A 22,392-nucleotide genomic window follows, 5' to 3' on the forward strand; every position below is an offset into this window, starting at 1 on the left:
ATCCTTCGCAGCAGAGGTATGCTTGAGCTCAGGCCGGGTGAGTAGCTCAGTAACCAGGGTTGAGATTGGGATATTGTGCACATTGAGGTTATCGACAGCATGCATCAGCTGCATTGTGGAGGGCAACATGCTGGGTATCTGATGGGAACCTTCGGACTTGCATCCTCATTTATGCACTGGCTGCGGCTTGCAGCCTCTCATGCGAAGTCGGCATGGGACTGGACACTTCCACAAGATGCAGCGCTCGCATGGCCACTGACTTCGGACAACTGAAGTGCACAAATATACCATTTATGGTATATTCGTCGCTCTCAGGCATTTTCCTCGGGTATTTGCAGTGCCTCGCATTGCCCCTAGACTCGTTGTTGTACAGGGATGCCGAGCCTAAGCCGAGAATTTGAAATACAAGATCTGCCAGCCGCTCTATCGCGTCGTACTCCCCCAAACTTCATGATATAACAGGTAGGTGCTTCTCACAGATCACATGTTGTTTACTAATCATGTCCCGAGTCCCTTGCACCGACCTCACCGCTCGGATTTGGGAGTACCGACGCGATACGAGCGGCTGGTTCAGGAGCCTGATGTCAAGCGCTATAGGCGCGTGCGTCACTATTCCCCAATGCGGGACCGGCAACCTCCGGGCGTACACCATAGCCCGGATGGTTGGCCAAACCGAATCTCTACCTTTGTCCACACTCACTGGACCGCGGTAGAGGTGAGGAGACCGCTACACATCATGTATCGCACACTTGTACTTACACACCAACCAGGGCACGACTAACGCGCCCCGGTTAGGTGAATAACAGACCTTTGTCCACACTCACTGGACCGCGGTAGAGGGCACGACTAACGCGCCCCGGTTAGGTTTATTGAAAATACAGACTGATTTGAGCAAGCGAGAGCAACGACCGGTATACGTCGGGCCCCGCAGCGAGCAACCATGAACAGGCATTCATCGGGCTAGTCCCTAAAGGTAACGAATCCGACTGGACGAACTCGATTACTGTACTTTTACGACCATAAGTTCAAGCGGACCCCTTGGGGACAGGGGACACGCTGTAAGTTCAGACCCGTGGGAAGTTCATGAACTGATATTAATCAGATTTCTTTGTTCTCACAGTAAGTGTTAATAAATCCCACGGTCAGTCAGGTTCGGCCGAAATGGGAGGGGACAGGGGACAAAACCCTGGTTTAGGTTCAGTTCAAGGGTAGGGGGGGAATGGGGACGAACTTATGGTCGTAAAAGTACAGTATGCGAATATCCACGTGTCTCCGAAGCGCCACTGTAAGACGTAAAAGGCAGATCGCTCATTTTAGACTTGCTTTAGTATTTGGGCAGAGGACTTAATATCCCTGAAGATTCAGACATCTTCAACGCTCATTATGGGGCCAAAAGGCAAGTATAAGCTGCGATATTGGTCCGGTGGTGGTGAAAGCACAAGAGCAAGGACCGCCGCGTCCTAAAGTAGCAAGAGGCACGGGACACGAGGCCGTGTATTTCCCACGCTTCATCGACGTGTTCGGCCCTCCGAGCGCGCAGCCACTGACCGCATCTGCCTCCGCCCTCTGACCTCCCTGCACTCCATACCCCTCCTCGCCCTCGTGGTTCTCCTTTCTCTTTCATCACCGCCACGTCCTCCCGCTTTTCCGCTCAGATAACCACCACGACCGGCTCGCCCTCCCCTTCTTCTCACACGACTCAACGACCATCATGGCGAAGGGCCGCAAGGCGAACGGCGCTATCGCCACCCCGGATGCCAACAAAGAAAACCGGGAACTGCTGCAGGTTGATACGGACGCCGCAACGTCGACGGCAGCCGCGCCCGCCTCGTCTGCGTCCGATAAGGACGTCGTCAAAGTTAACAACGCCAACTTGACCGAGCTGAAGAACGCGTGCGACGATGCGCTCAAACGCGTGAGCCTATTCCCTGTCGACTGATCTCAGTTTTAATGTCTTTGTTGCTGGGATACTGCAGTTCCTTTCTCGGCCGGACCTCTTTAAGCAAATACACACGCACACCGACGTACGCCTCGCGCTAGGCTGGGGGAGCGTCTTCACCGCGGCCGCGACGGGCTACTATGGCTGGAAAGTCGAGTTCGAGAAATCGAAACCGCTCGTCTGGGCAGGCGTCATATTGTACGTGGGACCCGGGCCATCCAACTCCCTTTTTTTCTGTGATTTAACGCCCGCACGGCGCGTCATAGATACGTTGTCTTGTCCGCTATCCAAACGCTCTACGCGTACTTCATTGAACGCGATATCGTATTCGTGGGCAGGCGGAAAACGTTCGAGAAGCGGGTTGGTCCACCTCCGCGACTCTGCCCCTAATAACCTCACTAACGCTGTCTTTATAAACCAGATTGTGACCGACCGAATAACCGTGACCTCTTCCACCGCCACTCCACGTTCTACCACCACCACCGCCTCGACCGCCAACAGCCCCTCCTACACCGTCTCTCTCACCCTCATCCAATCCTCGAACGGCGGCAAGTCCCTCCTGGGCAAGCACCAGGTCTCGGTCACCGCCCCCTTCGCGGAGTGGTTCGACGAGAAGGGCGTGATGGACGTGCTCGCGTACGAGACTTGGCTCACCAGCGCTCTCGCCCGCGTGATGGAATCGTAGTTTCCTTCTCTTGACCGGCTTTGAGTTTTCAGGCACCCGGTGGCAGTGATATCCGTGATTCATGCGGTTCCTGGATAGTGGTGTTATCTGTCAAAAGCTTCGCTCGTTCGTCTTCGAGCAATGACGCGCCGTCGGTGGTGGTTGAACTACGTTGCTGTAGCTGGCTAATGTCTGCGCCTGTGCTATCATATCCGTATATACACCATGGATTATCTATTGGATAGGACGATGTAGAACGCCACCATGATAGATGATCAGTTGGGATGGCGGCCGGTGGATGCATGAGCCGCCGCCGGTCACCAACATGTAAGTACGATCGTCTACATTCCTGTCGTCGCACAACACATACTCACTACTGATCGATCTACTTGCCATAGTCTCGCCGACACTAGTTGAGCTCGATTGGGCACCATGCGGTTCTGAAATGTTTGTGATGCTGCGAATGGATATTGACATGTCCCGTCAAGTTGATTAGTTATCCCTCTCGATGAAGACACTCCCGCTTCGACGCGATTACTGGTGTCATTTCGACATGTGAAGCTTGGAGGAGTTGATCAATGTTGGTCATGATTGAGGCCCTGCAGTAACGCGTCGTCAGACCCCCGAATGCAGGCGACACACCAATCGGAAGTTTAAGTCGCCGCGAGTTCTGCGCGACCCTCTGAATCACTGCCGTAACTCATCCCCCGCCCTCTCCCCTGTCGGACGCCACAGTTCGCTTCCAGGAGGACCTTGGAAAACCTTCATTTGCATTTTCGATCTCTGTGACAGTTCAAATTCTGTTCCTTCGACGGCGCCTAGAACCGGCCTCCCCCGCCTTGGCTTCGCAACTTCTCATCTCCGCCCCTTCTCGACATGTCCGCGCCCGTCCGTTGGCAATTCCCGGGTCTGTCCCCTACAAGTTAGCGGGCGCTCTGGTACATACATAATCGAACCGGTGGCGCCAAGCGTGGTGGAAGATATCGTTTATATTTCGCAGGGTCGACCTTTGTTTATGAAGAGGGACGTGACTACGGTCCCGCATGAGATTCGCTCGTCGAGAACTTGGACCTCCCGACCGCTTCAACGCACTTGGACGATGCGCACTGATGCCGAGCTAACGCACGCAGGTCAGCTTATCCGAGCCCACCCAGCGGATTACCTCGGGTCATGGCTCATGGGTTGCTTGTTCTCCATGCTGTGAGCACCATATACAACTAATACTCATTTTCTACGTTTCTCGCTGACCACGCTCTTCTAGGCTGCAAGGGGTTGTTCTCGCGCAAGCCAGCCACTACGTGGAGTGCTACCGCAAACACACGAGAACCAGCCACTGTTTCGTGAGCATCGTCGCATTGCTAAACACGTGAATTTCTACCTCTTCTACCTTTCGTTGGCTTGAATAATGACATGACGCAGACTGAGGACCGTGCAGTCTATTGCCATCATCTGGAACCAAAGTATAACCGACTTTGGGGACTACGATGCTGTCGCTCGCAGTGAGTCTGTCAGCTCACGCGAGTTTGTTTTTTTCACACCCTGACATCCCTCGACCCTCGAGGTCCATGGTACCTGGAGACGCAGCCGCTCTTGGTGAACCAATTTCCCTGAACGTGCCGGTATCTGAACTCGTTATTGAAAGTTGCGGTGTCTACCAGACCGAGCTGATCGGCTTCGTCGTGCAAACGTATTTCGCCATGAGAGTGGCCCGGATGGTTCCACGCAGGAAATGGCTTATCCTCGTGCCGATATTGTTATGCATGCTCGTCGCTCTAGGCGGAGGTATCGCTATGGTGAGTGTCGCCCGAGTCCAAATCTCGGTGTCGCTGACTTGGCGGGGTTTTCAGACTGTAGTGATATTCACCATGGTGGGTAGGAGTTTCTTCTACTTGGAGGTGCGTTTTCTTGTAATGATCATGCATTCCAGCACGGAGCTCCGGACAAAGTAACAGAGAACAAGATCCCCGTGGTGAGTTGATATCGGGATGTGGGCAGCGGAAGTAGAATTGACACGTGGCGTAGGTCATCAACCTTAGCGGTACACTAGGTAAGCTCGGGAATGACTGGGGCAGTAGGAGAACGGCTGACCCGCCTTTTGACGCGCGTGCCAGCCGCCGATTCCATCATAACCGGTACAAGTGCGTTGCCAAACTATGAGCGCTTCGCGAGACAGAGCAACGTTGACGTCGCTTGCTCTCTCCTTAGTCGTCGTCGTGCTCTGGCGATCGCAAACGGCATTGGACGGGCACAACGTTATCGACCGTCTGATCGCGGTGACATGGACGTCCGCCGCCCCGCCGTTTCTGTGTGCCCTGCTCAACCTCGTCCTTTACGTGTCCATGTCGCAGCGGAGCGTCTGGTTTGTCTTGTACGTACGCCATCGTTACACGGAGATGCGCCCGCCACACGTCTCACCTTCTCGGTTTTTGCGATAGCTTCAACTTGACGCTGTCGTACTTGTACTCCGTTTCGATGATGTACACCATCAACTCGTCAGCGAACCGCTTGCTCCTACACCATTCCAAAGCCACTCACTGCGGTGCACGTTGACCAACCAGGCGCCCGGATTCGACGTCGCCCCGACCGAGCGTGCCCTCGTCGGGCCGGAAACCGCAGCCGGAAGCCATCGCCCTGAGCACGCTGCGCCAACGCAGGAGCGACGCTCCCGAGCCCGGGCTACGTTATTATTCCGCGTTTTCCGAGCCGTCGATGAACTCCAGTCATCGCTCAAGGACGCCGGCCCACGAGTGCGCTGGACGTCTGCGAAAGTCCCCTGATCTGAGCTCTGGTGAGCGTGCGCCGACGACGTATACACATATCACGAACACCGCTACTGACCCGAGTCCAAAGAACAGGCGTGAACGTGGTCGGTGATCGCGAAATGCAGAAACCGTCGGCGTTTTTCGATATTGGCGAGCTAAATGGACGCGTTCGCGTTCGCGAACCAGCTAACGGTTCGGCTTTGCTAGGTATACTCAAATTATACGATCGTTTTAATCCCGTCGGACGGTAGATAACCTCTCCCCATCCAAACGGCATGATATGTTTAAGCCGTAGCGTACGATCTTAGCCAGGGAGGTTGTCAGGCAGAGAGTATCCAGTCGTCAATTATGCCAGGATATCGAGACAAATCGCGGTCGTGTGTAGAATACATGCCCGAACCGTAAACCCCTCCTTAAAAAAGATGTGTATGGGAAAAAAAAAATCCGTGCATACGAGGCGCCCCGAAATCGTCATCAAACGACTACAGCACCGCGCCCCCGTCACCCGCCAGACTGGGCGTACGCCTCGTCCGCGCGAGCGCGACGCTCGCGACGCCGAGCACCGCGTCGGGCACGCCTTCTTCTCCTTCTTCGCCTTCTTCCTCCTCCTGTACCCCTCCTCCTCCTTCTCCTCCTCCTCCTCTTAATCCTTCGATCGACCGATCGGCACCGCCGAGAGAAAGCGACGAGGAGGGGCCTTCGCCGAATCCGCTGTCTCGTACTCCGCCTCCTCCGCCTCCTCCTCCTCTACTCGCGCCGGCACGCCTGCGAGGCCGGGTCGGCATGAGCACCAGACACGCGACCTGGACCGTCTTCTCATTCTCTTTCCCCCTCTCCGTCTCCCTCCCCCTCTCCGTTTCCTCCTTTCCTGTCTCTGCGTCGCGCAACCACCGCTCGAGCGCTCTTTCGCGTTCTTCGCGGCTTGTTGTTGTTGTTGTTGGAGGATGACGAGGATGCGGAGGATGTGGACGAGGGGGTGACGAGGGGGGCAGTTCGGGGCGCCAGTAGTCCCGGAGGATACGCAGTGCGGAGGGGCGGGTAGGGGAGCGCGCGGGCCCGGGCGCCCTGAAGGGTGTCGATTGCGGTGACGGAGGTGCGGCGGCGGCGGCGGCGGCGGCGGCGGCGGCGGCGGCGGTTGTGGTCGGGAGCCGCGGGGGCGGAGGAGGTGGTGTTGTGCGTCGGGAGAACGAGAACGGAGAGGAGGAGAGGAGGGCGAGGAGGGAGCGGATGCGCGACGTCGGGGGTGATTCTTGTTCTTGAGGAGGTAAGGATAACGGAGGCGGTTTGGTGGTGTCTACCGGCGGCGGGGCGACGGGTCGGAGGACGGCCGAGACGGACAAAGGCTGGATAGAATAAAAATAACGAAAACGTGTGTTTTTGTTTCAGTCCGAGTGTTTGGAGTCGAGGCGAGGAGAAAAAGGGGGGGGGGGACTGACCGCGATGCCGTCCCACCGGACGTCGTCGTTCCGACCCCGCTTCGCGTCGCGGACGTACGCGTCCCATAGTATCGGTTTTTCGCTGTCCTTTGGCTGCTGCGACCCCCTGTGCGCGTCGTCGTCGCCGCCGCCGCCGGTGAGATCGGCGAGCCAGCGGCCGGCGGCGCGGCGGCGGCGCATGCCCCAGCCGCGTCGGGCGGAGAGGCCGCAGCCGAGGAAGGCGATGAAGAGCGCGACGAAGACGACGATCGCGCCGAAGAGGAAGGTGTTGCCCGGAGGGGTGTTACCGCCGCCGCCGCCGCCGTTGGACGAGGGTGTGGTCGCTTTGCTCAAGGGTAAGGTTTGGGAGGAGGGCGGGGGGTGGGTGTGCGTGTTGGTGGTGGTGGTGGTGGACGAGGTGGAGGTTTGGAAGGCCATCGGAGGGGTCGTGTGCGCGGAGGATGTGGGAGGCTAGATCTTTGAGGCTAGTGGTGGGTGGTGGTCTGCGAGCAGGCGGGGGACATCGTTCGTCGTGGCAGAGGAGAGGAGAACGGTCGGTGGTAGAGAAGTCGGTCGCTCGTCAACGGCACGCCCTACTGCGCAGCCCGAGCGAGAGGTATTTGCGGGGTGAGGGTGGGAGCAGACAGAGGCCACGGTCAGATCTGAGAGGGCAACGAGCGTCTGTGTGTAGCTCCCTCCGCCGTCCGGGGTGTGCATTTTGGGCACGACGAGCCCACGGACCGACAGATGCGCGGCCGATGGTCGCACCGCGCCGTTGATCCTGACCGACGCCAACCGCCGGGACTAAACCGATCAATTATTATTGATTCGGATCCTCCATCCTTACTTGACCACGAATGCGTCGACGCAATTAGGCCAATCCGCAGTCGATGGTGGTGGTGTTGCCGTCAACGGGATCCGTAAGATGGGAACGCGCGTTGGCCAGCGTGGGCAGACGGCTCTCAGACTTTGTCGGAGAGGAGGCAAGAGGTGGGAGAAAGTTGGAAAGCCGGGGGCCGTGGGCGTGTTTGCCGGGATGAAGATGGAAGTGAAGAGGAGGAAGAAGTCCGTTCGACGTCGACCGCCACGACGTGGAAAAGGCGACGGCAAGCGCGACGACGACGACGACGCGCTCTCTTGGCGTTTACAACCACCGACGTACATACTTACATACAGGTCGACAAGGTCGATCCCTGAGACTCTGGACTCTCGGCATCGTCGACTGCGGCGAAGCGCTGTGCCTTCCACACCGCGGAGACGCACACCAACCGCGCGCCTCTGAACTGGATCTATCTGCATATCCGCCACGCAAGAATATAGAGAAATGTCGCGCAGACACATCGCCGTCCTCGGCGGCGGCATCTCCGGCCTCTCGGGCGCGTACCACCTCTCGCGCCGCTTTCCCGACGCGCTCGTCACCGTCGTCGAGAAGGTACCGTAAACATCCTCATCCGACGAGCGCCTCTCTTCGCCTCTGACCGATCCTCGGTGCGCAACAGAGCGACCGCTTCGGCGGCTCGATCCGCAGCTTGCGCGTCCGCATCGCAGACAACGACCAGCGACACTTCGCCAGCGTGCTCGTCGAATCCGGGCCGCGCACGCTCCGCGCCAGCAACGCCGCGCACGTCCTCGAGCTCGTACGTTACCTCCCTTTCCCCCTCTCACCCTTCCCCTTGCCCGCTAACGCAAAGCCCCGAAAGGCCAGATCAACCTCCTGAACCTCTCCCCCTCCGTGATCACCACCCCGACGACCTCCCCGGCCGCCCGGAACCGGTTCCTGCACCTCCCGCCGTCCCCGGGCCTCGCCCGCGTCCCGACCTCGCTCGCGTCCTTGCTCCTCTCCAAACTCGGGCGCACCGTGCTCCTCCCCGCCCTCGCGCGCGACTTGTTCTCCCCCCCAAATCGTCTCGCTCGACGACGGGGAGGAGGAAGCGAAGGTGAACACAAGTGCGCAGAGGAGGAGGAGGAGGAGGAGGAGGACGAATCGGTCGACGCGTTCCTCGCCCGCCACTTCGGCCCCGGCTTTGCGCGCACGTTCGGCAGCGCGCTCGTGCACGGGATATACGCCGCCGACGCGCGCGCGCTCTCCGTCCGCGCCGCGTTCCCCGCCCTCGCCGCGCTGTCCGACTCGGGCCGCGGCAGCGTCCTCCGCGGCGCGCTCCGCCTCTCGCTCGCCCGCGGCCACGGGAACGCGCCGGGGAAGGGGAAGGAGATGGAGGTGGAGATGGAGGGGGCGGCGCACGACGCGGTGCGCGGCGCGTCGGTGTTCTCGTTCCGGGACGGGATGCAGACCCTGCCCGACGCGCTCGCGGACGCCTTACGAAAAACGCCGAACGTGCGCCTCCTCGCTCGCACCGCCGTCGGCCGGATCGCGCACGACCGCGCGACGGACACGATCGAGGTTCTTATTTCTTCTCACATATCACGTACGATCGGTTTCTCATTTTTTTTATTTCTTCTTTGTTTTCTTGGAATACAGTTGGAGCTGAAAGACGCGGAGAACGGAGAACGGGTCGACGTGCCCGGGCCGCCGGTGACGCACGTCCTCAGCGCGCTACCCCTCCCCGCGCTCTCTTCCGTCCTCCGCTCTTCCCACTCCCACTCCCACTCCTCCTCCTCCTCCTACCCGTTACGGGACATACCGACCGAGTTCCCCTCCGCGACGGTCACCGTCGTCAACCTCGTCTTCCCCCCGACCCCCTCCGGCGCGCCGCTCCAGCTCCACCCGGCCGGCTTCGGCTACCTCGTCCCGCGCCCGGAGCGCGGCTACGACGACGTCGCCGCGGCGTCCAACCCGCTCGGCGTGCTCGGCGCCGTGTTCGACTCGTGCGCGCTCGGCGGCGCGCAGGACTACGCTCTGCCTCCTCCTCGCTCTTCGCCGTTTTGCGACGGAAAGGCGGAATACGGGTCGTCGCGGTTCGCGAAGATCACGGTGATGCTCGGCGGGCCGTATCACCGGCACCGACCCGATCGATCCGCCCCCGTTTCGCCGCGGTGGGTGGACGAGCTCGTGCACGGCCACCTCCGCGGCGCGCTCGCGATCCCGGCGGAGGTCGAGCTGCCCGAGCCGGCGTTCGCGATGGTGCGGACGCACGTACGGTGCATCCCGTCGTTTGCGCCGGGGCATCTGGGGGCGGTGAGGAAGGTGCGGGCGGCGGCGCGCGCGATCGTGGGGGGCGAAGAGGGGGGAGGGGGAGGGTGGTGCTGGCGGGCGCGGGGGCGAGAGGGGTGAGCGTGGAGGATTGCGTGAAGGGCGGGCGGGAGGCGGCTTGGGAGATCGAGTGAGAGGACGCTTGGCGCTGGTTCGCGCCGGGGGTGGTGGTGTGCGTACCAGGATTATGTGACTAGGAGGACGTGTCTCTCTCCCCCCATGGTCATGATACGACAGATCTTCCACGCGCCCTCGCGCGCAACTAGAGTGCTCGTGGTGTTGTTCGCCCGTGCGCGTGATCACCGACGAGAGTATCGATCGAAAGGCGCTGCGCGGTGCTCGAAATGTTCCCTATCCTTTTTCATCCTCGTCTGCCGTTTGCGAGCTGTATGAACCCTGCGATGACCTTTCTCGTATGTATTCACATCCGCATGCAGATATAATAGCTTGTTTGCCATTAAATCTTGCTCTCGGTGTGGGGGCATCGCAACTCGGACCCCGGCCATCCTCACCGAAACCCGGACCGTCGTCTCGATAATTTCCCGCTCGCGGCACCAGAAACGCTCTCCCTCTCCGTTCCGTGCCCACGGGGGGTGCCATGCAACCGCGCTTTGGCCATCCTGTGGGGAACCGCGCGCCACAGTCCGTATCGAGCATGCGCTTAACCCTTTATGGTAATCACCGCCGCGCGCCTTACCCGTTTCGGCAAGATGCGCGCACGGGTATGACGGCACGCCACCTGCGGATCGTGGAAGGCGCGCACTCCCGGCACACACACCCTCGCAGCAGGAGCGAGAGCCAATGGACCCCGGCGCTCTCCCTGCTCCTGCTCCTCGTCGCCATCGTCCTTGAGATATCTTCATAATACGCACGCGGACAAGCGTTGGTATAAACCATATATCGTTCCGGAAGACGGAAGGCGGTGCCGACGCCGTTGACGACCCGGTCCGCCCATCCCAACCGGACTCGTCGTCGTCAGCCCCGAGAGATACTGCGTATCGTGAGCTCGGAAGAGGGCAGGGGTTGCAACATCGAGCTGCGCTCTCTATCCAAGCACAAAAAGCCTCTCTGCACCGTCTCACATCCGACTACCCGCCTCAGCCTAGCGACATAAGTGGCTCACAGATCCACCCCCAACCGACCCCCACCCTCTCTCTCTCTCTCTCTCTATCTGCCGCACAGATAAACAGCAGATAACCGCACCGCACCAACACGACTCAACCTACAATTCGAGGTCACCGATGTCCGGCAACTCCGCCTCCAACTCGGGCAACGGCGGAGGAGGAGGAGGAGGCGGCGGCGGCGGCGGGATCACGCCCTCCTCCTTCCTCTTCGGCGCGATCATCACCGCGATCGGCCTCGTCCTCGCCGTCGCTGGCTGTCTCCTCTCAGCGCGGCGGCACAGGCTCATCCACCGCCAGCTCGTCGCGAACGGCATACCCGGCGGGCTCGGGCGGCTCGGCGTCGGAGGCATAGGAGGAGGAGGAGGGCTAGGAGGCAGAGAGGAGAAGAAGGAGCGGCCGAAGATGGTCGAGGTGTGGGTGCCCGGGGTGGGGGAGAAAGGAGGGTCCGCGTTCGTGGACAGCGCGGGGTACGCGCAGATCGAGAAGGTGAAGAGATTTCGTCGTCGCGCTGTTGGCGGTCATAGACGTGGGGCTGATGGGCTCCGTTTTCCTTTTTCTTTTCTTTTTCTTTTCGTGCTCTTTTCAAGCCCGTGGCTCTGCTCCCGATCGCCGCCCCGCCTACGCCAACGACGGCCCATAACGTCGCCGCCGACGCGAAGAACTCGAGTACCGCCGCCACTACCTCGCCCCGCCCGCCATCGCGCGCCTCGCGCGCCCTCGCCGTCGTCCGCCACTGGTGGCGCCCCGTCCGGCGCCCACAACCCGAGCCTCCCCTCGCACCCGGCGCCGACGTCGAAATGGTGCCGCCCACCCTCGCCGCCTCCTCCCCTCCCCTCACCCGCGACAGACCGCCCCGCTACGCGGCGATGGACGTCACCGTCCTCATCGCCATGCCCTCGGACCCCCACTCGTCGTCGTCCTCGTCGTCGTCCTCGCGACACAAACCGTCCCCGCCGGACGAAGACGACCCGCTCGACGAGCGGCTCGGCGGCGAAGTCGTCTTCGGCCTCGCCCGCCTCGCCTGCGCGTCCCCGCTCTCCGCCTCGTCCGTCGCGTTCGCCGGTCCCCCACCTCCTCCCTCCTCGAACGCACGAACACGACCGCCACCTCTCGAGCCGCCGACGGAAGCGAGCTCGTCGTCCGGGTCGAGCAGCGCTTCCGGGTCTGGCTTCGCAGACGACGCCGTCGACGGAGAAAGAAGGAGGGGACCGCCGGAGCGGACTTTTTGAACGTCGTGGACTTTTTTTTCCCCCCTCCTTACCTTGCCTCTTTCGCGATGGTGGATACCGGCGCTGTCCTCGACTCCAGCCTAAACCTACATCTATCTCTTTTATGACCCCAGTCTATTTCACCTATGGACTCTTTTTGCGTCGTGTGTACGAGGAGGAGGAGGAGGCGCTGTTGTATTATTAGTATTAATGTGTATAAAAAAACTCGGTGCAGCCCCCCCCCCCCCGAGGTAGTCATATCTTGTCTGCAGGCTGACATTATCGATTTCAAAACGGGGTAAGGCTATTAAGATACGACCGGCGTCGATGGGTGGCATCCATAACAATCTCGCGCATATATGCAGTCGACGGACTCTGGCAGGAGCGACGAACCCTCTGCCCATACATGCACATACGGTTCGGACAGCGTACAAGGTTACTACAACCACGGTCTATTCCATTCCGCGTGGTATCCGTAGTGAAGGTCCATGAAAGACCAGATGACGGTCGACGCGAGAGGGTCCATGCGGTTCTTCTGCAAGAACACTTCGAGCGTTTGGAATGACGAGCTACTACCGGTTTTCTCGGGTGCGGGGGCGGCGGCGGCGGCAGCGGAGGGTGATCTGATATCGCGTGAAGGATGCCGGTAGAAGTGCATGCGAAACGCGGCGAGGAGGAGCGTATCGGGGTCCCTGTCAGGAACAAAAAAACAAAAGGTGTGAGCTACGCCAGAGTTCCCGGCTGAATCTCCAAGAACGCAACTTGAGATGCCGCAAGAGTGACGTTTCTGCCGATATTCCGTCGGCGCTTGCCGATGAACCCGAGGTTTCGCTGAGGATGGATAGCACCCGTTCGTCGGTCAAGCAGTCCAGCGTCCTACGGAGCGGAGGAAGGAGGATGTCCTTGTAGTACGAGCTCTCCGCTGACGAGATCCGCTCGTGCAGCTCGCGCAGCCGGCAGAGCAATACGGGATCGCGGAAGACGGCTCGGAAGGCCACGTCGGTATACACGAGCGCCGTGATGCACGAAAGCCCGCAAAGGCGAGCGAACATGCATTGCTTGCTATCAAATCCATCGGTAGTGTGAGCCTCATTTTGTGGGGAGCATCGGGATTTTACTGACCTCAACGGTGACGACAGGTTCGCACAGGCGTCCTGAAACTCCTTGTCCGAGGCGAGGTTCTGGGCCAGTCCTAGACGGCACCTCTCGCAAGAGAGCGGTAGACGGCCGAAGAGGTCCGCAAACGACGGGAGATGATCCCAATCGGAGGTGTCGAGGAGAGAACTATGCAAAGGCATTCGATTGCAACGAGAACAGAGCGCTCGCTGCTTGGCGGCTTCGCCCGTAATGAGCTTGAGAAAGTCGAAGTAAGGACTCCATCCCGACCACCGCGCGGCTTGCTGAAGCATGCGATGCGTGTGAGGCGATAGCGGTACTGAAGACAAGTCGAGTATTGAAGACACAAAGACGGTGAATAGTTTGTTGTCCAGCGTAGTCACGTCTCTCGTAGGCGCAACGGGTTCCACAACGGACATCTGTTGACACTGCATTCTGAACGCTTCGGAAGCCAGCACGTCAGGCGTCCTTAAATGCTGATAAGATTTGAGCCAGGACGGGAAGGAGAAGGAAGCTGTACCGCTTGGTTCTCAGACTTGCGAGCCCACGATAGAGCGAAACCCGCGAATTTTCCAACCGAATCGCGCTCAATGCGACGAGGCACCAGCCGATTGGTCCATCGGTAGCGGTCTCTGGATCTATCGAACGAGGCCGACCGTGACTCGCGACAAGTCCGACCTCTTCTGTTATATCCGCCATCATCGCTTCCGTGCGAGAATCCAGGATGGCTCGCTCGAGCTGAGGGTGGAAGAAGGACAACAGGGTCAGATAGAAGAGAGCGTGCAATCTTGCCGTCGTGTCGGAGTGTCTTCGATATCAGATAGCGGTGAATATACATCTGGCCCGAGATGCCCGGAATTCGCTCACCGGAGAAACAACCGCAATCTGTCGCATCCAGAGGAAAACGCATCGGAGGAGAGCAATGCATCAGCGTATTGTCGTCTGATATCGGCGCATCCGTGAGCGAGGAGGTAAGAGGTCACATCGACGACCCTCAATCGGAGACCATGATGTGAAATGTTCGCAGGCGACCTTGCGTTACAATGCCGACAGGTCCACAACTGGGAGTCTGGCGTCAACAACGATAGCGAGTCAACCATACCAGTGTCAACCACCCGATTCCACGGCATTGTCGACTTGCTGGAACGCAGCCTGGAGAAGAAAGTCTCTAGCACCATTCTCCCCAGGGTGTCGGGAACCAGCTCTGCGGAAGACCGCGACGAGATATCAAGATCGTGTGATCGAAGCTTCCATTCAGCCACACAATAATACCAAAGTTCGCGGTCGAGCAATATGCGAAAGGCCGCGAGTACTTGGGTATCCTCGTCCCTTCGAGCCATCAGTGATTACTCGGCGAGTCGATTGAGCACTCAACTGTAGTGCGTCTAACATACGCATCCCGAGCTTGACAGTGGCTCCACAAGATGCGGCATCCAATGCAGCTAGCATCTCGGGAATGGAACCATCCTCTACAAAGCAAGCCGCGGCGGAGCGTAGGGACACAACCAATGCGTCGACATGGCCCCGGGACAGGCTGTGCAGGTAGTGCATGGAGTCACGAAGTGCTGACTCAATCCCTACACGTATTATGAGACTGCGGATTTCGGCGTGATAATACGACAACAACGTAAGATATGAGATGGATAGCATCCGCAGTGACTGATTGCTACTCCTTTCAACAGGGTCAATTTTACCGCCGGAGACGAATATAGCTGGAAGCTCACTGAGACAGTAGCACAAGCCTGCTGCATCCCACTGTGAAGTTCTGACTCGCGAGCAGAGCGAACACGTGCGCTTCTCGACACCGATGACAATCGAAGATGAGGAGATGATGGAAGATATCCGCAAAGACCACTTTGGACAGATTGTGTAGCCTCTTCGAATTCCTGTTCGATTTCGCCTCACAACAACGACAAGCACTCCAGTCTACATCAACGTCGCACATCATTCGAACAACCAGCACGTTTGGGCCATGACCCGATCTCTGAGCTACGTCGCTGATGAGGTCGTCGACTATCTTGCCCCCTGCAGATAGCCAGCTGTCCAGCGTGCTTCCCGCGCCAGGAAGATTAGAGATAGTAGAGTCCGTCGATGTTAAGATGGACAAATTATCGGAGCTGTAGGAGTCTGTGCTCATGGCGAGCTATATCGGCTGTTGCTGCTGTCGATGAAGCTTGGAGGCAAGGACACTACTGTAAGATAGGCGCGCACAAGAACCGGCAATTTCCGTGCTTGCTCTCCTCCAGGCTCCTCGAGTCAACGACGGTGAACGACTTATGACCCATACTGAACTGTCAGTCAAACATACTCTGTTCTACGGAACGCTGGACTATGGTACACCTGCCGTGGTGCATATCTTGTCTCTCCGAGGTTGACGGGAGGGGGTGTCGGGCCGCTGTTCAGTATCTCTGTGCTGGCGCGGGGGCCGCCGCGACGTACACTCCGCTGATGGAATTTGCTCTGGTATCCCCGTATGATCTATGGACGACAGATTTATTGGACGAAGCATCTCCTGTTCTGGTGAAGAGATCTCACCTGAAGCGTGTGCAACCCGAACCAGCATTGCGCACCGGTGGTGTCGGATCCTGACGCGCCACCAGCGAACGAGCAGCAATGAGTTTCAGCATGAGAGGTGCATGCCCAGATCTTTCATAATTTAGGCAGCATGTTCTCTCATACGTGGCCTGGACTCATGAGCTTGACTTCTGTCGTACGGGTCGTCAATGTATTCGCCAGGCATTCGATTGCCCGCTCGGACAACACCGGCTCATGAGGCTCCCCTCAGTGAAATCCTTGCGATGTACTCGCAGGTTTATGCGCACATATCATGCCCAAGCCTCGCGTTTACGTCGGACGATCGGAAGGTGGTGAGGATTTCGGGAAAATTCCAGAGTTTTGCGTATATAATTGCATTTTGATCGCGTTCGCCCAGGTAGTTCCAGGAGTTGTCGGGCCTGACCAACGGGCTGCGTTTCGGAGCCATTAGTAACGGCTTTATCCGGACATGGCGGTACGTTGGCAGCATCTGTAGACAGTCAGCGTTGTTTATACCGCTGACTTGAAAATGATCACTGTGCAGCCATCAAAGCAGTGGGCCGTTTGGTCCTCATGCATTCGATCGCCACTTTCACAGCCGGCGAGCACGAAGTGCATCATCACGCCGGTGAGTCCATACTCAATAATAATGGCAAGCCGATTGTAGCCGCTACACCCATGCTCCTGACTTTCGAGGGCTGGCGGGGTAAGCCATCAAAGCTTGCAAGCTTCAGAACCTAAACGTTACATCTGCTCAGTGACCCTCGCTCCAGGCGCGCATAGTCATTCGCATGTGCTTTTCTCTATGTATCTCATGTGGTACTGAAACTTTTCAAACAATCCATGGTGAACGCACCTAGCGAAAGACGAGACAATTATCCGCTACCTACGGAACGTCGGAATGGGCTCTGGAAGGCCAAATTTACGCGTTCGTTATGACCTCCTGGAAAGACGCCGGGGCCATCTTCTCGGTTTATTGGTCACCACCTCGTACGCAGCGCTTGCTGGAACGAATTGATCGGTGCGCCATTCCTGATCCAGCTGACTGAGAGCTATTGACACATTCCACAGAGGCGAACCGAGGTGTCTCTTCAAGGGAAGGACAGAGAAACATGCCCGGTATAAAATCTGGCTTGCAGATGAGTAGAATACCCTGCAACTACGTCTCGTAGAGCGTTATTCTCCTACAGCAGAAATCCCAACTAAATAATGGCCAACATTTGCGCCGGTCAAATCTCCAAGATTGTTCTCCCCGACCTGCGCCTATGTTGCCCTTTTCCCATCAGGATGAGCCCCCACGTCGACGAGGTCTCTCAAGCCAGCGACCAATGGATCATCGGTGGTGGCAACATCACTGGGGCCCTCGCAGACAGCATACGTGGAGTCAAGAGCGGCCTGCTCGCAGCCGCCGCCTATCCCGACGCCGGTCCGCAGGAACTGCGCCTATGCGCCGACTTCATCAGTTGGCTGGTACGTGCCATGTTCTCTTTCCTCCGACGCTGGGGTCGTGCACCTTACCTCAAAGCGACAGTTCTACATGGATGACTGGACAGATCGCATGGATCAGAATGAGGCTCGGGACTTGAGCCGCATCGTGATGCATATTATGACTCACCCGGAGGAGCCAGTGTCGGGGACGGGCTATGCCCAACTGACGCAAGAGTAAGTGAAAGCAGTCACAGATTGATGTGACACGAAAACCCGCCTGACCAAAATATATCCAGCTTCTGGCTCCGCTTGAGCGAGGCCGCCGAGGCGGGAACGAGGAAACGTGCGCTGGAAACTGGTTTCCCTTACCGTATCTATACTTACCATTGATCCCACTCAGGCTTCATCGACGCGGTCTGCAGATTCTTCTCCGCCGTTACTCAGCAATCCAAGGACCGTGAGGCGGGTTCTATTCCCGACCTCGAGACTTATATTCTACAGCGACGTGACACCGGTGCTACGGTGACCTGCTTCGCTTTGGCGGAGTACACGAACCACCTCGTTCTTCCTGACGAAGTCCTCGAGCACCCCATCCTCCAGAACCTGAGGGATTCGTCGACTGACTTCGTCGACTGGTCAAACGTAAGTGTCGCAGCCATCTTAGAGTTGGTGTTTCACCCTTTGCTCATGGTGGCGGGCATGCAGGATCTGTTGTCGTATAACGTAGAGCAGTCCCAAGGAGAGACGCACAACATGGTTTGCGTCGCCATGACAGTGAGTGCTACCGTACATGTGCCTACCCTCCCACGCGCTGATCACGGGCACGCAACCAGGAGGGCAATTTAGATCTCCAGTCAGCCGTGAATTTCGTCGGAGACATGTGTAAATCCGCGGTGGTTCGCTTCATGAAGAACAAGGCCCTCGTACCATCCTGGACGCCTGAGATCGACGCACAGGTAGTGCTCTATGTCCAATGCCTCACCGACTGGATGAGTGGCTCACTGCACTGGTCTTACGAGAGCGAGAGGTATCTCGGGAAGCAGGGTAAACAGGTGAAGGAGACGGGTATCGTCGACTTGTTGCCCCGCGAAGGCTAGAGTTTGTCAACCTCTTGGCTTTAGTAGGACGTTAGCGATAGACTATGTGCATCATAGAAGTTCATAGGTAGTATACGATGACTTGTTAATTTACATGGCATTGTGGTTACAAGTGATGGTTTTTTACACTGTTATCGCGTTAGATCCATGAGAAGGACGACTTCTGTAAGCACGCTTTACCTCAATCTGCGCCGTATAGTTCGAGCTCCCAAGGCGTTTTCCCCGTGTTCGTCTCACTAAACCATATCCTCCGCAGTCGACATGTTGCGTACACCCTTACATATGCGACATGCGAGTAGGATCCGACGGGTATCGACGCCGAGCTCCGCGTAGCACCGGTGCTAGAGACCTTGTTCAAGATTTCATCTTCCTCCGCGTCCTCCAAGTCTAGTTGGGATTGTCGCCGGGCGAGCGATGAAAAGTGGGGAAGCAATCGTGGTAGGTTGAGGTCAATAGTCACCCAATTGGTCAACGGACGTGACGAAGGAGACGGAAGCGTTAATGGTAGACTGAGTATCGGTGGGTTGGAGAGATGCAGGTGAGGTTCGTTCTGTAGGAAACTTTGCTTCAGCGACCCTGATAGAACAGTAGATCAGACGAAGAGCACGCTATCATCCGAATACCGGCTCATCACTCGCAGCCAGACATCAGTAGAGAGTCAAGAGTTGCCATTGAACGAATGAGGATGCCGAAAGTACAGGACATAGACATAGCAGCTGATGGCGAGATATTCACCTGAAATGTCGAACACCGGAGAACGCCCTCTCTACCCATCTGATCCACAACGCCCACTTCAAATGCCCAATCTCGTTCGAGGTGGCGTACTTGAAGGTGCATCCATGGATGCTTTAGATACAGATCGCTCGCACGACCCGTGTGGATCTTCGGGGACTGGATATACGTCTTGTTCAACGTCGGCGACTGCATGTGAAGCACCGTCTGATCAAGTTTGTAGTTCACAGATGCTATCAATTGGCTAGACTCCGCAGCCTTGCCCGTAGATGCAGATGTGTCGAGAAGCGCTTTCGGTGGGTCGGGTTCGGGGCTGGACGTCTCGTCCTTCAGCAGATGAACAAATGAGTCCGTTGGGAGATCCTTATCGACGTGAACCCCGAAGAGAACCAACGGATTGCTCCCAGATGAGCTGAATATAGAAACGACGTTCGGCTGAACGACGGATCTAAACATATCGTCTCGTTCAACGTTGGCCAGAAGCTGTGGAAGGAGGCGGAGTGACACTCGGACGGCCACTTGTGGCGGTGTCATTTTTCTTACCTGCGCACTTTACCCTATACCTGTCGTTACTTCGGGAAAATTTCCGCCGAGAGCAAGGAATCCGTGCGTTGCAGATAACCTCCACTGCCTTCTGCGATAGATTGGACGGGCGGAAGATAAAGCAAGTGGCTGTGTAAATGTAACCGTACCGTCTTGCCTTTTCGGGTGCAGCCCCAATGTCCGAGATGATTTTTGGCCTACGTACCTTGCACATTGACCTTTCTGTTCCCCTTTCACCTCGATAAGTCTATCATGAACGAAAATATTGACGGGATGGACTGCATAACCATCAAGGACATGCATTTCCAAGCCACCGTCGGCCCCGATCGCTGGGGCAAGACGCGCCCGCAACCCATCACGCTCTCCGTTTGGATTTACACCGATCTCACGAACCCGGGGCGAACGGACGACGTCGCGGACACCGTCAACTACGGCACGGTGTACAAGGACCTATACCGCACCTTCGATGGCGCCGCATTCTCTAGGCTTGGGTTGCACGAAATCGCCCTCGAGGCCGCGTCGCTCGCCGCCGGGAAAGCGCACGGCGCGAACACGGTGCGCGTCTTGGCGCGCGCGCACAACCAGTTCCTGAGCGCGGAATGCCTCGAAGCGGACGTGACGAGACGGCCGGGACCGGGGCCGCCGGTGTCGTGGACGACGACGATCAGGAACATCCGGCTTAGCACGATCATCGGCGTCAACCCTCCCGAACGTCTCTCCAAACAGTCTGTCATCGTCACCGTCACCTTGCGATGTCAATCTACGCCCGAAAATGTGCCTATCATCTGGGGCGAGGTATACCGCATTGTATGCGAGGTGCGTGACCCGGCCGAGGCTAAATGCGCATCGAGAGTGCGTTCGGGATGATGTATTTTCTCCTTCTCCCTCAGACGATCGAAGAATCCTCGTTTCTTACCCTGGAAGCGTTCGCGACGCGGGTTGCGGAGGTCACTTGCTCCTTCGACCTTGTGGACCGGGTGACGGTAATTGCGGAAAAACCGTCCGCGTTGGTATCCGCAGACGCGTCTGGCGTCCAGATAACGAGATCGCGTTCGTTCTTTTTACCCCACAAGTGATTTACCATAGGACGAGCAGTAAACATGACCAAATGAGTCACGTTGGGCCCTTCCGACCACTATGTTTTTTTTTTGCTCACGACGAACACCAAGAACGTTTCGGCACGAAATGCGGACCACAGACACGAAGTCCTTGTCCATATCCATTGAACGTACCCTACTTGAACTCCCAGCATCTACATGTTTACAAATACACTTTGTGACTTTTCCTTCAGCCCAGCAACGAGGCACCGTCGTTGAAAAGATCCAAGAAAATGTCGCTCGTCTTTTTAGTTGCGCTCACGGAGGTGACGCGCGAAGCGGAGAGCCAACGCGCGTTTCGGGTTCGGGGCGGCGGCCGCCGCACCGGCAGCACCGGCGGTCGCGTTGCCCTTGTGGTGGTGGTGCTTGCCTGTGGTGGTCGCGTTGCCCGTCGCAGCGGCCGCGGTGGTGGCAGCGGCAGCGGCAGCCGAGCCGGTGGCGGCAACGGTGTTGTTGCCCGCGGCAGCGGCGGCGCCGGCCTGGGCGACGACGACGCAGTTGCCGAAGCCGCCGGCGGTGGTGAACGAGGCGAGGCAGAGGTTGCCGGCCTTGCCGCCGGTGCAGGCCGTGTTGGCCGGGAGGGAGACGACGAGCTGTTGCGAGCCGACGTCGGTCGGGGCGAGGTCGCCGTTCTGGGAGACCGTCGCGGCCTTGAACGAGTTGCCGGCGCCGGTCGCGTCGACTTGCGCGGTCACTTGGCGCGAGCCGTCTTGGCCACTTTGGAAAAGGACGCGTTAGCCTTTTGATGTAACGGTGTGGTCCGGTGGATGGACACCCCAAGGGAATAGACACTCACGCGTTGAAGTTGGAGATGGTCGCTGTGAAGGTACCATCAGCAGCCGCTTGGACCGGGGTGGAGGTGTCGAGCGTCTGAAGAGGTAAGCAATGAGTGATCGTTGAACACAGTATAACGAGTGATTGACCACATACCGACGCGATGTCCACGTTGCCGCACGGCGAGTTGGTGCTCGGGCGCTGAACATCGTTGCGGACCGGAGTGCCAGACACGCCAAGAGCGGGCGCGATCGCCGCGTGTGCGGACACTTGCGAGGTGACGGCGAGGACCGACACGAGGGTGATCAAAGACTTGACGAACATGTTTGATTGTCGACGAGGATTTTTCCAACGAGGTGTAAAAGACGGGACGGTCACTGGGACTCGGTCGATGAACAGGTGCTGGGAGAGGTAAGAACGCAAGCGTCCGATAGATGTGAGGAGAAAGTAGGAGAGAGGAAAGGGAAACCGGCCCAGTCGGTTTGGCAAGGAGAGTGCTGGTCGCAAGTTGGGTGCAACTAGAGAAAAGGCACAGTGGACGGTCCCCGAGCCTTTTGTACTCAGAAGAAGGCGGCCATAAAAGAGTGGCTGTGCCACCGAGGCCAATGGCAGGGGCGGATCACCCGCGTATTGACGCACGCAGGTTCTTGTTCGACCTTGCGCGTTCCCAAGGCAATGCTCCTCGACCATCAGGCTGGGTGGATGAGGCAATTGACGAACCAATCGTTGGTGATCGGTACATGTAAGGCAACAAATGGGGGTAACATCTCTGCAGCACCACGATCATAAGACACTGCATTGCAGTAA

General features: G+C 58.0%; 9 protein-coding genes across 9 annotated transcripts; 5 read left to right on the forward strand and 4 right to left on the reverse strand.

The window, feature by feature from the left end:
• The first annotated feature begins 1,577 nt into the window (after window positions 1-1,577).
• Window positions 1,578-2,851, forward strand: PUNSTDRAFT_87955 (uncharacterized protein). The gene is made up of 4 exons (XM_007384403.1): window positions 1,578-1,915; window positions 1,977-2,137; window positions 2,206-2,299; window positions 2,361-2,851. The coding sequence occupies exons 1-4, from the start codon at window positions 1,712-1,714 to the stop codon at window positions 2,622-2,624; spliced, it is 723 nt and encodes a 240-aa protein (XP_007384465.1). The 5' UTR covers window positions 1,578-1,711; the 3' UTR covers window positions 2,625-2,851.
• An 851-nt stretch (window positions 2,852-3,702) lies between these two features.
• PUNSTDRAFT_134892 (uncharacterized protein) lies at window positions 3,703-5,616 on the forward strand (the record flags this gene model as incomplete). Its single annotated transcript, XM_007384404.1, has 13 exons — window positions 3,703-3,803; window positions 3,865-3,969; window positions 4,023-4,102; window positions 4,165-4,196; window positions 4,262-4,396; window positions 4,451-4,471; window positions 4,531-4,572; window positions 4,626-4,650; window positions 4,715-4,741; window positions 4,809-4,971; window positions 5,039-5,095; window positions 5,162-5,391; window positions 5,459-5,616. The coding sequence occupies 13 exons, from the start codon at window positions 3,703-3,705 to the stop codon at window positions 5,614-5,616; spliced, it is 1,176 nt and encodes a 391-aa protein (XP_007384466.1).
• A 99-nt stretch (window positions 5,617-5,715) lies between these two features.
• Window positions 5,716-7,218, reverse strand: PUNSTDRAFT_126518 (uncharacterized protein; the record flags this gene model as incomplete). Its single annotated transcript, XM_007384405.1, has 2 exons — window positions 5,716-6,708; window positions 6,802-7,218. The coding sequence occupies 2 exons, from the start codon at window positions 7,216-7,218 to the stop codon at window positions 5,848-5,850; spliced, it is 1,278 nt and encodes a 425-aa protein (XP_007384467.1). The 3' UTR covers window positions 5,716-5,847.
• PUNSTDRAFT_144078 (FAD/NAD(P)-binding domain-containing protein) lies at window positions 7,206-10,168 on the forward strand. The gene is made up of 4 exons (XM_007384406.1): window positions 7,206-8,212; window positions 8,280-8,417; window positions 8,486-9,181; window positions 9,260-10,168. The coding sequence occupies exons 1-4, from the start codon at window positions 8,105-8,107 to the stop codon at window positions 10,010-10,012; spliced, it is 1,695 nt and encodes a 564-aa protein (XP_007384468.1). The 5' UTR covers window positions 7,206-8,104; the 3' UTR covers window positions 10,013-10,168.
• A 975-nt stretch (window positions 10,169-11,143) lies between these two features.
• Window positions 11,144-12,479, forward strand: PUNSTDRAFT_52900 (uncharacterized protein). Its single transcript, XM_007384407.1, has 2 exons — window positions 11,144-11,541; window positions 11,643-12,479. The coding sequence occupies exons 1-2, from the start codon at window positions 11,458-11,460 to the stop codon at window positions 12,282-12,284; spliced, it is 726 nt and encodes a 241-aa protein (XP_007384469.1). The 5' UTR covers window positions 11,144-11,457; the 3' UTR covers window positions 12,285-12,479.
• Window positions 12,480-12,702: 223 nt separating this feature from the next.
• PUNSTDRAFT_144080 (uncharacterized protein) lies at window positions 12,703-14,340 on the reverse strand (the record flags this gene model as incomplete). Its single annotated transcript, XM_007384408.1, has 5 exons — window positions 14,247-14,340; window positions 13,900-14,187; window positions 13,386-13,847; window positions 13,026-13,325; window positions 12,703-12,955 (listed from the first exon to the last, which is right to left on the reverse strand). The coding sequence occupies exons 2-5, from the start codon at window positions 14,079-14,081 to the stop codon at window positions 12,703-12,705; spliced, it is 1,197 nt and encodes a 398-aa protein (XP_007384470.1). The 5' UTR covers window positions 14,082-14,187; window positions 14,247-14,340.
• A 2,783-nt stretch (window positions 14,341-17,123) lies between these two features.
• Window positions 17,124-18,439, forward strand: PUNSTDRAFT_45005 (terpenoid synthase; the record flags this gene model as incomplete). The annotated part of the gene is made up of 6 exons (XM_007384409.1): window positions 17,124-17,384; window positions 17,440-17,576; window positions 17,639-17,685; window positions 17,743-17,984; window positions 18,048-18,116; window positions 18,176-18,439. 6 exons carry the CDS (start codon window positions 17,124-17,126, stop codon window positions 18,437-18,439), a joined length of 1,020 nt encoding a protein of 339 aa, XP_007384471.1.
• Window positions 18,440-18,620: 181 nt separating this feature from the next.
• PUNSTDRAFT_120840 (uncharacterized protein) lies at window positions 18,621-19,669 on the reverse strand (the record flags this gene model as incomplete). The annotated part of the gene is made up of 2 exons (XM_007384410.1): window positions 19,175-19,669; window positions 18,621-18,989 (listed from the first exon to the last, which is right to left on the reverse strand). The coding sequence occupies exons 1-2, from the start codon at window positions 19,625-19,627 to the stop codon at window positions 18,621-18,623; spliced, it is 822 nt and encodes a 273-aa protein (XP_007384472.1). The 5' UTR covers window positions 19,628-19,669.
• A 450-nt stretch (window positions 19,670-20,119) lies between these two features.
• PUNSTDRAFT_103395 (uncharacterized protein) lies at window positions 20,120-22,104 on the reverse strand. Its single transcript, XM_007384411.1, has 3 exons — window positions 21,742-22,104; window positions 21,608-21,681; window positions 20,120-21,528 (listed from the first exon to the last, which is right to left on the reverse strand). Exons 1-3 carry the CDS (start codon window positions 21,907-21,909, stop codon window positions 21,060-21,062), a joined length of 711 nt encoding a protein of 236 aa, XP_007384473.1. The 5' UTR covers window positions 21,910-22,104; the 3' UTR covers window positions 20,120-21,059.
• Between the last annotated feature and the right edge of the window lie 288 nt (window positions 22,105-22,392).

This window comes from Punctularia strigosozonata (assembly GCF_000264995.1).
Source record: "Punctularia strigosozonata HHB-11173 SS5 unplaced genomic scaffold PUNSTscaffold_7, whole genome shotgun sequence".
Lineage (NCBI taxonomy): Eukaryota > Fungi > Basidiomycota > Agaricomycetes > Corticiales > Punctulariaceae > Punctularia > Punctularia strigosozonata.

Excerpts from the sequence above, each read along its gene's own strand:
- PUNSTDRAFT_103395 (XM_007384411.1), bottom strand. The coding sequence starts at position 21,909 with ATGTTCGTCAAGTCTTTGATCACCCTCGTGTCGGTCCTCGCCGTCACC. Across the intron at positions 21,682-21,741 it reads GCAACGTGGACATCGCGTCG|ACGCTCGACACCTCCACCCC; the intron begins GTATGTGGTCAA and ends TTACCTCTTCAG. Across the intron at positions 21,529-21,607 it reads ACCATCTCCAACTTCAACGC|TGGCCAAGACGGCTCGCGCC; the intron begins GTGAGTGTCTAT and ends CCTTTTCCAAAG.
- PUNSTDRAFT_144078 (XM_007384406.1), top strand. The coding sequence starts at position 8,105 with ATGTCGCGCAGACACATCGCCGTCCTCGGCGGCGGCATCTCCGGCCTC. Across the intron at positions 8,418-8,485 it reads CCGCGCACGTCCTCGAGCTC|ATCAACCTCCTGAACCTCTC; the intron begins GTACGTTACCTC and ends CCGAAAGGCCAG. Across the intron at positions 9,182-9,259 it reads GCGCGACGGACACGATCGAG|TTGGAGCTGAAAGACGCGGA; the intron begins GTTCTTATTTCT and ends CTTGGAATACAG.
- PUNSTDRAFT_87955 (XM_007384403.1), top strand. The coding sequence starts at position 1,712 with ATGGCGAAGGGCCGCAAGGCGAACGGCGCTATCGCCACCCCGGATGCC. Across the intron at positions 2,138-2,205 it reads GTCTGGGCAGGCGTCATATT|ATACGTTGTCTTGTCCGCTA; the intron begins GTACGTGGGACC and ends GGCGCGTCATAG. Across the intron at positions 2,300-2,360 it reads GGAAAACGTTCGAGAAGCGG|ATTGTGACCGACCGAATAAC; the intron begins GTTGGTCCACCT and ends TTTATAAACCAG.
- PUNSTDRAFT_52900 (XM_007384407.1), top strand. The coding sequence starts at position 11,458 with ATGGTCGAGGTGTGGGTGCCCGGGGTGGGGGAGAAAGGAGGGTCCGCG. Across the intron at positions 11,542-11,642 it reads GGTACGCGCAGATCGAGAAG|CCCGTGGCTCTGCTCCCGAT; the intron begins GTGAAGAGATTT and ends GCTCTTTTCAAG.